A 12,551-nucleotide genomic window follows, 5' to 3' on the forward strand; every position below is an offset into this window, starting at 1 on the left:
AGAAGGATGGTTTATGGCTGCATTCCTGCAATTTCATTGTCTGAGAAATGTTTTGTGAAAACATGAAGATGCTACAGTACATATGGCAAACTACGAAGAATGTACTTTTTAGGAAAATACGTTTTTACAACTTCAAACATGCAGGAAGAAAGATTACTGGAACTACTTACCAACACTGCCACCCACATAGTTGTCAATGGCATTTGATATCTCGGCACGCTTCACACCTTTCTTGAACTTCATGCCAATAACTCGTGGGTGCTGTCGTAGCCACCTGCAACAGAGTACATATCAGAAACTTGTAAGGCAAAGTAAAAATAATTTAAGTCTGCTACAAGAGGGAAAACTGCAGTTGGTTGTATATCAAACAATATGGGGTATCATTTCACATTAGTCTTGCAAATGACCTTGTAAAAAGAACATAGGAAAACAGGAAACTGACTTTACAGTATTTATTTTTCTCTACCTCAGTAATTAATCAGTGAGGAATATTGAAGTTTAATTCTCTATCATCCTCAAGGCCAGTACAAGACAAAGCACAGATAAGAAGGAAGACTACTGTGTAACATCCCGTCAACGATGATGTCCGAGATGGAGCAACAGATCGAATAGAGAGAGAGAGAGAGAGAGAGAGAGAGAGAGAGAGAGAGAGAGAGAGAGAGAGAGAGAGTGTGTGTGTGTGTGTGTGTGTGTGTGTGTGTGTGTGTGTGTGTGTGTGGTGGGGGAGGGGAAATCAACGGTGTCTTTTTTCACAGGAACCATCCCAGCATTTGCCTTCTGCAATTTAGGGGAACCACAGAAAACTTACATCTCTATGGTCAGATGAGAACACGAAATTCTGGCCCCCCAAAAGTGTGTCCACTACTGCGCCACTTCACTCAGTCATGAGTGCTGGCTACTTTGGACAAGAATGAAGAAGGAAGCGATAGATGGTATGATATGATTCTGACATTGGCCTGCAGTGGTTTAGGGACAGCAGATATTAGGAATCATGAAGCTGAAAAGTGTTCCATAATACCACTATAACAAGAAATGAAATGTTCACAGTGGATATACTCCTTTATTTTGACAATTTACAAAAGCTAATGGGAACCCTCAAATTATTTTCCACACATCCTTATTTATCCAATTTTAAGATGAGATTTTTTTTCCAAATTTGTCATTTGGGAAGTACACGGTCGTCTTATACTCCCAGATTGAACTATTTCTGCTGAGGTTAACATTTTAATGTTGGTTAATACAGTGTATAGTGGTCATCTTACATTTACAGATGAAGTTTTGGTTATTGAGGTCACGTGCAGATTTATTTTGAAGAATTCACAAGGACAAACTGGGCAAACAATACTAGGACTCTAACAGGCTGAAAATTTCCTGATACACTGACATGTTTCATACAGTATCAACACAGCTTGAACAAATACGAGAAATTTGATTCATGCAGGGGTAGTGCACATGATGCTCAAAAAACTGAACTAGCCACTACAATAATCGATTACCCTGCTTCAAATTTGACAATTTTGTGAAACACAGGAGGAAATAGCAATAAATTCTATCAACTTACAAACTGTTCTCATATGTGAATAGGTTTACAATAGAAGACCTCATACTTTTATCGACACAATGTAAAAATATTACTCTTCAAAGAACATCATTTAATTCTGATCCTAGATCACTATTCTATCTGATTGCAAGAGACTAATGTATTACTAACTGGATTGGAAATGAGAAATTTTGTCACTATTAATGTTTAGAATACTGGGTAAATACATTACCACCTTTTAATTGGTTTTAGAACATTATGGTGCATACAAGTAAAACACAAAAGCAAATTAATCCAGAATGAAATGTCTGTCAAACAAAATAAATCCTGTTAAACTGACTAATTGTTGTCAGAACAATACACTACAGCAGCAAGACCTGTTATGGAGATCAATAGGCATCAATAGATCGTGGGAGCAAAAATTTGGGAATCGTGATTGTGACCTTTTATTTATGTACTTGTTTCTGTTGTTGCATATGACTTGCATACTAGAAAATATAGCAGTCTATGTCTCACAGTTGCTCAAGCAACAGCACTGTGAAAGAGTTGGAGGGAAGACAGTGGTACCAACTTGGCTGAGAACTAGATGAGTGTGGAGAAGTGAGCAATGAGGAGGCAGTAATTACGTCACGTTGCCAACCATGGGAATCTATATTGCGTACCTTGGATTCTTAAGAACATCTATACATTAAAAATGTAGTTTGCCTGAATCCATTTGCAGTCTGAATAAAACCAACTTCAAAATTGGACAAATACTCAGCAACAGTATTCATTTCTGCACCAGATTGTAAAAGCCTACATGGGGTCAGTAGCGGACTTAGGCGTTTTGAGCTGCAATGTTGTCGATGGTTGCAGTGACATAACAGGAACAAAAAGGGGTGTATCAGTTACTAGTTCTACACAGCCAATGAGAGACTGGCAGGCAGACAATATGTTTGGAAGCAAGTGACATTGTTAACATTCTCATGTCAGTACAGAAGCAAAATCTGTTATGCACATGGATAAGAACAGCAGAGTTTCTCAGGCCCCATGGTAACCACAACCTCAGGAATCATAACATTCGGAAGTAACAGTCAAATATTCGTAACAACAAAGATATAAATTTCACAGCTGTGCTATTAGGATGATGATGATTAAAAAGAGTAATGCTACAGATGACAGGGTTTGTAGGCAAAAAACACAGAAAAGAAAAAAAAACAGTCCTCAAATTAATGTAAACTATTTCTTATCATTTATTTTATTTCTCCGTGTATTATCAAGATGTAGACAATCAATAAATGGCATGAATTTAGAATCAGTATAATGTTAACTTATTAAGCAGACACTTCATATAAATAAAACAGTTGTAGTTTTGATTTTTCAGAATATAATTTTTTTTTCTCAAAAAGATTCTTGAAGAAAAAGGGGTCTTGCAATCAGGCAAATACGATACTTCTCAAGTATAATCAACTTATAAGAGTGGTGTAATTGATATTTCAACTGAGTATTATATGTTTTTCAATCAATTAATTGGGAAAGACATCTTGTCTATTCCAAGATTCCTTTATTGAATAAAAGGACTTTTAACTGTTTTCGCTATCCAATAGCATCTTCAAAAACTTCATCGATCAGCATCTGAAGTGCATAGCTGATTACTTTTATGGCAATCTTAATTGTACCTTTCTGTGCCTGACTTGTACACCTGAGATCATGTTTTTATTCTTAACGTTTTATTTAGGAACACGGATTTATCGTACTGTGATTTATTGTTAGCAACACATTTTATAAGTGTGTCAGTGTAACGTGAATTTGTAATCTGTACGCCCATTAGCTTTAACCAATTGATTGGAGAACTGATGATGTATAAACACATCTTTGCTTCACATTTCTGCGCAACGAATACTTTATTTCTAAGTGTGTATCACAGATTATTACTCTGTGTTCTATTAAAGAATGACATCACAAAAATTTAGCAGTGACATTATCCTCAGGCAAATGACCAATTAGATGCCATGCAAATGGTGCCAAAATGCAAAATGTATGTCTTTACAAATAACTACTGTATGTACCCAAATCTAATCCAAACTTACTTTCCAGTTTTCTAGATATAAAAGAAACACCTGCCTGCAGCTTAGAATCGATTGCAAAGCACAGAAGTTTTGAAAAATGGTGCTAGGGGCCAACTAACTTTTGCTGTCAAATATAAGTAGCGCTACACAATAAAGTAGAACATGAATTTACAGTGAGAAATGAAGCATGGCACTGACTTCTGGCGCTGATGCTTAAATTTTCTAAGACTATAAATTCTATACAGACAAGCTTTGTGGTTTTAAATGTTCGAAAGACTTAATTAAATCTACAATGTAACCCCACTGAAGCTTACAACTCAAACCTAACTACTATAGGTGGATCTTCATCCATTGTATTTATCTGTATCTTGTGTTAGAATGACCCAACTGTGATTCAATTTTGAAGTGCAGCCTACAACTTTTTTTCTACTGACTAAATGAAACGTACACGCGCGCACGCACGCACGCACGCACGCACGCACACTTACACTTTTGGACGCAGAAGTATAGGGTACGGCACTTAAATCTGGACAAATGAAACTTTAAAAAAAAAATACAAATGAAAATTAAAATCATTTTACCTACAAGTAGTGGTATCCTTCAAGAACAACATTACTCAATGGAAACCCCTTCAGCCACCATGGCCAGTGTGTAGAGATGCAACATTAGGGTGCCTTGCCTTATTGGTAGCTTTGACTACACTCCAAACATATTAGCCAAGGGATTCAAATCCGGGCTATTCGGGGGCCAGAACTCCTTTGACCAGAACATGTCAACGTAATTCAAGAACCAGTTTTGGACTAAACGGCTTGTATGAGTCCTTGTCTGCCATCTGATGCATTGTTTGCTCACTTTTAATACTGATACCAGCTTCCTCCTCTGAAATCAGCACCTCAGCCTTTCCAATAACTGCCGCAATTTGTGACACGTGTGTCCTCAAATGAGTTTACCTTGCCGGTTTAGCAGAACCTACCCCAGACTTCTCCAAAGTATTATACTTGGCCACAATACCATAAACAGTTGATCTCAGGCACCCGAAGAATCCAACTAACGCCCAGCAAGAAGACTTTCGATAATTGTGGCTCTTCAGTTGCACTCCGCACTTGTCCATAACATCTCAGCCATTTAGAGGTTCTGATTGTTTACTAGATGCCTACGGCTTTCAAGGATGCTAATAGCAACCTCCTGTGCAACTACAATGTGGCGGGAAATTCAAATTGAAATTTGTCCGGGTTTACGCAAGGCACCCTATAGTGAGGTGAAAAACAAGACAAACCAAAATGTAACACATGTATTATACCTGCTTGGTGCAGACGCATTTACAAGGGATGCTTTCCATGTTAATGTTATCTCAAAATATGTTTTTACAAAAATAAACATGTATTACCTGTCAACCAGTTACTTTCATTTTTAACGAATGTTTAAAATCTGGCATTTTCTAAGGTGCCTTTGATTGTATAGTCCTTAGTATCGTATTCGCAAAACTGTAATTTTATCGTGTACACAACCCACCTATAACAATAATCAAGTTCTGTAATGTAAGGAGAAGATAGACTGCTACTTACCATAAAGATTATACATTAACTTGTACACAACTAAAGGACACTTACACATTAGCTTTCAGCAACAACCTTTGTTAGAAATGGGAATACACATCTATTAATTCACACAAGAAAGCACACCTCACACACACCACCACCATCTCAGCAGCTCAGGCTGGAGGCCGAGGCCGAAGTCTGGAGGGGGTGAGGAAGAGAAAGGATAGCAGTGTATAGATATGGGGAGAGAAGAAAGCTGTCTGGTGGAGGGTGCAGTCATGCAAGAGTGCACCATCAGGAGCAGACTGTGGTGCAGGTGGGGTGGGGGCGAATTGAGCAGGTAAGGGGAAAGACAGGCAGGTGCGTTTGCAGAGTGCAGAACACAAAGACGGTGGGAGGTGACAACAGGGAGGCGGGTATCTTAATTGTGCCTGTCGGCAACTTAAAAGGCCATCTTTATGGTAAGTAGCAAACTACATTTTCCTTACACTGTTGATATTCCAACTTGGGGTGCCAACTGTTGGTAATCAACTTCTGTTCTAGCAACAAGAAACAGATGGTCTCAGATAGCAACAGGCGCTCTTCACTTGCAGGGCTTAGTCCTTGGTCCACTTCTTTTCACTGATGTAACTGATAATAAAGCTCCCCACATAGAAGCTATTTCAGCAGTTTATTATCCATACGGTACAATACAAATACAGCATAATACACATCACAACGCCATAGCATTGCACCAGGCAACTCTGGAAAAATTAGAACAAGAAATGAATAGGATTTCTTCCACAAAACTCTGTAATCCGCATAAGACACAGGAATTAATTATGGTATGAACTGAATACATAAAAAGTAAATCATTAAAACTATTAGGCTTTCACATGTATTCTTAGACTGAAGTAGCCAGTTCGGCAAGAGAATAGCTCAAAGTGCTATCGCATGCCGAAACTGACAGATGCAGTCACTTCTGAAGATGGCATACATTGGCCTGTTGCAGTTTCATATCTCCTAAGGCATACTGATATGGGGACAGTGCTGTATCAGACAATTAAGAGAAAAATGTAGTCAGATTAATGAGCAAAGTAAATACTAAGAAACACTGCCATCTCCTCTTCATCAAGCTGCAGCTATTGACTGTTCTAACTGACCACTGCTGCCCTCAAGGCAGAATGAGGAAATAATCTACAATCGTGGAACACATTATTGGCATGTTGAAAATTCAACGAGCCAATAAGGCTACTACATGAATCCTGACTATCCCATTGCTTCTTGATTGGAGCAGCTCATCTTCTGGCAACACAACACAGAGTGGACATCATTCCAGATCTCCCTCACTCAGAAAACATCTAAGGAGGTACCAGGAATAGAACCTAGGTCCTTCTGCACCAAAAACAGTGATGCTAACCATTTGACTATGGAGGTGGTCTTCTAACTGTTGTTAAACTATATATCTAGAAAGAATTACTTTATGTCAAAGCAACCACCCCTTTGAGGCATAGTGGCTTCATTTGAGTCCACCTAGTCTCATATTTTCTCAGCCTATTTGAGACAGTGGCTTCAACTGAATCCACCTGCTCTCAGCCTTACACGGTGCTGCCAACAATAGGAAATTTTGTAAACAGGTTCTTGTTGTCATAAGAAAGTATCTACACTGATGTTTACTACAGTCATGGTGGCTGCTCTTCAATTTACTAAAGCAAACATTTCTTGTACATACGTAAGGTATGTTCATAGGTATTTATGTTTAAAAATGTTGTAGATACAATGTGTAATATTTTAAAACGCGAAACAAAAAATATAGTTAGCACAATATGTGCAATAATATGATGGCTTCATATGGAGCTACTGGGCTTTAACACTTGCAACCAAATCTAAACTATATTTTTTCCTCCCCAGAACACAATCTAGGAAAATACTGTCTGAGAAAGATATATTAGAAATCTTTGGACAAAGTTACATATGAACCCAGATTAGAAAGTGATCTTCATGCCTATTCTGATCCTGTTCTGGATGCTGCTGCTGAAGAAAGTGACATCGATATGCCACCGCTCAAAATCCCAGGAGGCCTAGTAATTTCTGACAGTGAAAGTCATAATGTTAGTTTTAGCAGTGGTGGCTATGTGCCTTTATTGTCTCTGGCCACTAATAAGTGGAGTACAATTTAATGCAGCAGTATAATGTGACCCAACTTCAATGGGTATGTTGGTGTAAAGGACAAACTGAAATATGAGGGTAACAACATGGTTCAAATGTCTCTAAGCAATATGAGACTCAACATCTTAGGTCATCAGTCCCCTACTTTAAACTACTTAAACGTAACTAACCTATGGACATCACACACATCCATGCCCGATGCAGGATTTGAAGCTGCAACCACAGCAGCAGCGCAGTTCCACACTGAAGCACATAGAACCGCTCGGCCACTGCGGCCGGCTTAACAAAAGGGCATAACAATTTCTTTTCAGTTACTTTCTTGATGATTTGATTGAACATTTAGTGTTTCAAACTAACTTATATGCCATGCAAAATGCCAAACCATTTAAGCCTGTAACGAAGACAAAATGTTAGTTTTTCTACCAATAGATACTCTCATGTTAACAGAACAACCTCGTAGTTACTGTGACTGTTGGTATTGCAATTAAGAGTTGAGGGGCAACTATGAAGTTCCCTCAAGTCTCTAAATAGATTTGATCCATTTGAATAACAACAACATGATGCCAAGAAGGGAATCTCCGTGTCAGGACAAACTTTATAATTTATAAAGACCTGTGCTTAACATGTCGAGTAAAACTTTCAAAAAGAATTATGCCCCACCAAAAATGAAGCAGTTGATGAACACATGATGAAATTCAAAGGTAGGATAAGTTATAGACAATACATGCCCAAAAACCTATCAAAATAAAATATAGCATATGGCTTTGAGCTAATAAATTAGGAATTGTTTGTTGTTTTCAAGTGTTCAGTGGGAAAAAAAGGATACAGCGAAGGTTAATTAAGGAAAAAAGAGTTGTACTTTATTTGTGCAAGGGTCTGGAGGGGAAAGGTTGCCATGTATTCTTTGATATATATTTCACGAATCTGCATTAGTAGAAAAGCAAAAACAATGTGGAATGCCTCACTGTGGTACCGTCGAGTGTGATCGCAAAGGTTTGGCACAGGTCCACGCTAAGATTGTTTTGGTATTTTGTCAATGCATCAATTGTAAATTAATTTACTTTGCACACACTGTACAACACTGGTAGGAGTTCACGATTAAAAGAATTTAGAAGGAATGTTGTAACAGATGTAGCAGATACTGGAAGTGTGACAGGCTTGCAAGGTCCATCATGTAGTACACTTCTCCCCCCCACCCCCTCCAAGAGATTCAAACCACAGGTGTCAAAAAGAGAGAGAGAGAAATTCAGGAGCAAAATACATGCCGCAACATCGCCTTCCAAAACGTTGTGCATACTGTAGTACGAGAAAGACCCCTCTCAGATCCAGATGGAGTTGTCAAACATGTGATGTAGGCTCATGCTGGTCACCTGACAAGAATTGTTCCATTTCTTTCCACAATTAGTTATTTTGAGTCTATTCAGTGTATGTTGTGTGCTTTTTTATGTACTGTCAAACAATGGAAAATCCATGGTGGAATAATGACAATGTTACAAAAAGGATAGGTTGCTACTCACCATAAAATGCAGATGTTGAGTCACATACAGGCACAACAAAAAGACTTACCAAGTAAGCTTCCAGCTAAATGGCCTTCTGCTCACTCACTCACACACACACACACACACACACACACACACACACACACACACACGACCACTGTAACTGGCTGCCGAGGCCAGACTGTGAGCAGCCAGACCCCATTGCCTCACGGCTCATATGCCTTTAATAGACCTAGATGCAAGACCTGTCCCATACAACCTCCCACCACCACCACCACCACCACCACCAGTCTGGTCAAAAGTATCACCTGTCCCATCAAAGGTAGGGCTACCTATGAAAGCGGACATGTGATCTTAGAAACATTGGCTAATAAAATATTTGTGGACATTAATCACTGGCTCCTAGCCAATTCTTTGTCACTAAACTTTGAAAAAAACACACTACATACAGTTCAGAACTTGAAGGGGGGCCCCACAAGTGTATGCCTACCATACGAGGACCGTGTTAAATTCTTGGGATTGCAGCTTGATAATAAATACAAATGCGAGGAGCACACCACGGAACTGCTGAAGCGTCTTAACAAATCTCTCTTTGCAATGCGAATCATGTCAGACATGGGGGATATAAAAATGAAGAATCTGGCATACTATTCTTCCTTTCATTGCATAATGGATTATGAGATTATTTTTTGGGGTAGTTCATCAAGCCAAGCTAATGTTTTCTGGGCACAAAAACATGCAGTGAGAGTTATATGTGGTGTGAACTCGAGAACATCCTGCAGAAGCCTGTTTAGGGAACTAGGGATACTAACTACTGCTTCCCAATGTATTTGTTCCTTAATGAAATTTGTCATTACAAATACATCACTTTTTCAAACCAACAGCTCAACTCATGGAATTAATACTAGAAATATGAATAATCTTCACAAGGATTTACAGTCACTTACTCTTGCACAAAAAGGTGTGCAGTATTCAGGAACACACCTTTTCAATGGCTTGCCAGCAGCCATAAAAAGCTTTGCAACCAATGAAATTCAATTTAAAAGAAGGATTTATTGGTTGCCAACTACTCCTACTCCATTGTTGAATTTATCAGTAGAACCAACTGATTCGTGTGTGTGTGTTTGACACTAAAATCTAACTTCTGCACCATTTCAGTGCAGTAATGTGTTCATTGTAGTAGTTCTCTTACATGTTTATTACCTTATAAATAAGTGTTTGTAAAATGATTCTTTCAAATAGTGCTCATTATCAAATAAGCCTGGACCTGTGGAAGGTACATTAGCTTATTTGTTTCAGTTGTAAATACACTCCTGGAAATGGAAAAAAGAACACATTGACACCGGTGTGTCAGACCCACCATACTTGCTCCGGACACTGCAAGAGGGCTGTACAAGCAATGATCACACGCACGGCACAGCGGACACACCAGGAACCGTGGTGTTGGCCGTCGAATGGCGCTAGCTGCGCAGCATTTGTGCACCGCCGCCGTCAGTGTCAGCCAGTTTGCCGTGGCATACGGAGCTCCATCGCAGTCTTTAACACTGGTAGCATGCCGCGACAGCGTGGATGTTAACCGTATGTGCAGTTGACGGACTTTGAGCGAGGGCGTATAGTGGGCATGCGGGAGGCCGGGTGGACGTACCGCCGAATTGCTCAACACGTGGGGCGTGAGGTCTCCACAGTACATCGATGTTGTCGCCAGTGGTCGGCGGAAGGTGCACGTGCCCGTCAACCTGGGACCGGACCGCAGCGGCGCACGGATGCATGCCAAGACCGTAGGATCCTACGCAGTGCCGTAGGGGACCGCACCACCACTTCCCAGCAAATTAGGGACACTGTTGCTCCTGGGGTATCGGCGAGGACCATTCGCAACCGTCTCGATGAAGCTGGGCTACGGTCCCGCACACCGTTAGGCCGTCTTCCGCTCACGCCCCAACATCGTGCAGCCCGCCTCCAGTGGTGTCGCGACAGGCGTGAATGGAGGGACGAATGGAGACGTGTCGTCTTCAGCGATGAGAGTCGCTTCTGCCTTGGTGCCAATGATGGTCGTATGCGTTTTAGGCGCCGTGCAGGTGAGCGCCACAATCAGGACTGCATACGACCGAGGCACACAGGGCCAACACCCGGCATCATGGTGTGGGGAGCGATCTCCTACACTGGCCGTACACCTCTGGTGATCGTCGAGGGAACACTGAATAGTGCACGGTACATCCAAACCGTCATCGAACCCATCGTTCTACCATTCCTAGACCGGCAAGGGAACTTGCTGTTCCAACAGGACAATGCACGTCCGCATGTATCCCGTGCCACCCAACATGCTCTAGAAGGTGTAAGTCAACTACCCTGGCCAGCAAGATCTCCAATCTGTCCCCCATTGAGCATGTTTGGGACTGGATGAAGCGTCGTCTCACGCGGTCTGCACGTCCAGCACGAACGCTGGTCCAACTGAGGCGCCAGGTGGAAATGGCATGGCAAGCCGTTCCACAGGACTACATCCAGCATCTCTACGATCGTCTCCATGGGAGAATAGCAGCCTGCATTGCTGCGAAAGGTGGATATACACTGTACTAGTACCGACATTGTGCATGCTCTGTTGCCTGTGTCTATGTGCCTGTGGTTCTGTCAGTGTGATCATGTGATGTATCTGACCCCAGGAATGTGTCAATAAAGTTTCCCCTTCCTGGGACAATGAATTCACGGTGTTCTTATTTCAATTTCCAGGAGTGTATTTATCATGTGTTATTGGTTTTCTGACATGTTCTACATCCTGGAGGACCACCTCACTAATGATCAATTGGAATAAAAGTAAATCTAATCAAAGCTATGCTGCAACCACTGCACTGCGTTCTACGTGGGCATGAAAATTGACAAGTTGTCTGTCCACCTGAATGGCCACGAACAAACTGTGGCCAAGAAACAACTGGACCACCCAGTTGATGAGCATGCTGCCCAATGCAACTTTCTTAGTTTTAATGACTGTTTCACAGCCTGTGCCATATGGACCTTTCCTACCAACACCAGCTTTTCTGAATTGCACAGGTGGGAACCCTCCCAGCAACCTATCCTACATTCTCCTAAACCTCCTGCGCTCAATGTTTGTTAGTCGTCATCCATCTATCCTCTTCCTGTTCCCACTGCAGCACTAAGGGGACCCTGTATTCTTCTATAAGATAACAGAATTTTATGGAGTACAGTGTCAATATTAGTTTTTAAAAATAATGTTGTTACTGTTTTTGTTGTTGTCTTCAGTCTGAAGAATGGTTTGATGCAGTGCTCCATGGAAGTCTATACTGTATAAGACTCTTCGTCTCTCTATACTTACTGCAACCTACACCCATTTGAATCTGTATTGATGCTCAAGTTCCCCTCCAAATATACCCTAAGCACTTCCCACATTACCAAATTAATTATTCCTTGATGCCTCATGAAGGGTCCTATTACCTGGTCCCTTCTTTCAGCCAAATTGTGCCATCAATTTCTTCTCTCCTCAATACTCGCCCAACCCATGTAATCTCATCCATTTTTATCGCATCACTTTTCAAAAGCTTCTATTTTCTTGTATAAACTGCTTATTGTCCAAGTTTAATTTCTGTACTTTGTTACACACCACACACAGACATTCACAAAAAGGTCTTCTTTACACTTAAATTTATATCAGATGTTGACAAGTTTCTCATTTTCAGCAATAATTTTCTTGGTATTCCCAATCTGATTTTTATATCCTCTCTACTACACCCATCCAGTTCTTTTCTGCCCAAATAGCAATACTCCTCTT

At 40.7% G+C, this 12,551-nt stretch overlaps 1 protein-coding gene across 5 annotated transcripts in view; it reads right to left on the reverse strand.

Annotated features, from left to right (window-relative positions):
- LOC126293737 (bifunctional purine biosynthesis protein ATIC) overlaps positions 1-12,551 on the reverse strand; it is a 96,751-nt gene that overhangs the window by 21,900 nt on the left and 62,300 nt on the right. For all 5 annotated transcript variants that reach the window (XM_049987081.1, XM_049987078.1, XM_049987080.1 and 2 more), the window contains exon 9: positions 171-274. In XM_049987081.1, the coding sequence (XP_049843038.1) occupies positions 171-274 (104 nt within the window). The remainder of the gene's footprint in view (positions 1-170; positions 275-12,551) is intronic.

This window comes from Schistocerca gregaria, chromosome 10 (assembly GCF_023897955.1).
Source record: "Schistocerca gregaria isolate iqSchGreg1 chromosome 10, iqSchGreg1.2, whole genome shotgun sequence".
Classification (NCBI taxonomy): Eukaryota; Metazoa; Arthropoda; class Insecta; order Orthoptera; family Acrididae; genus Schistocerca; species Schistocerca gregaria.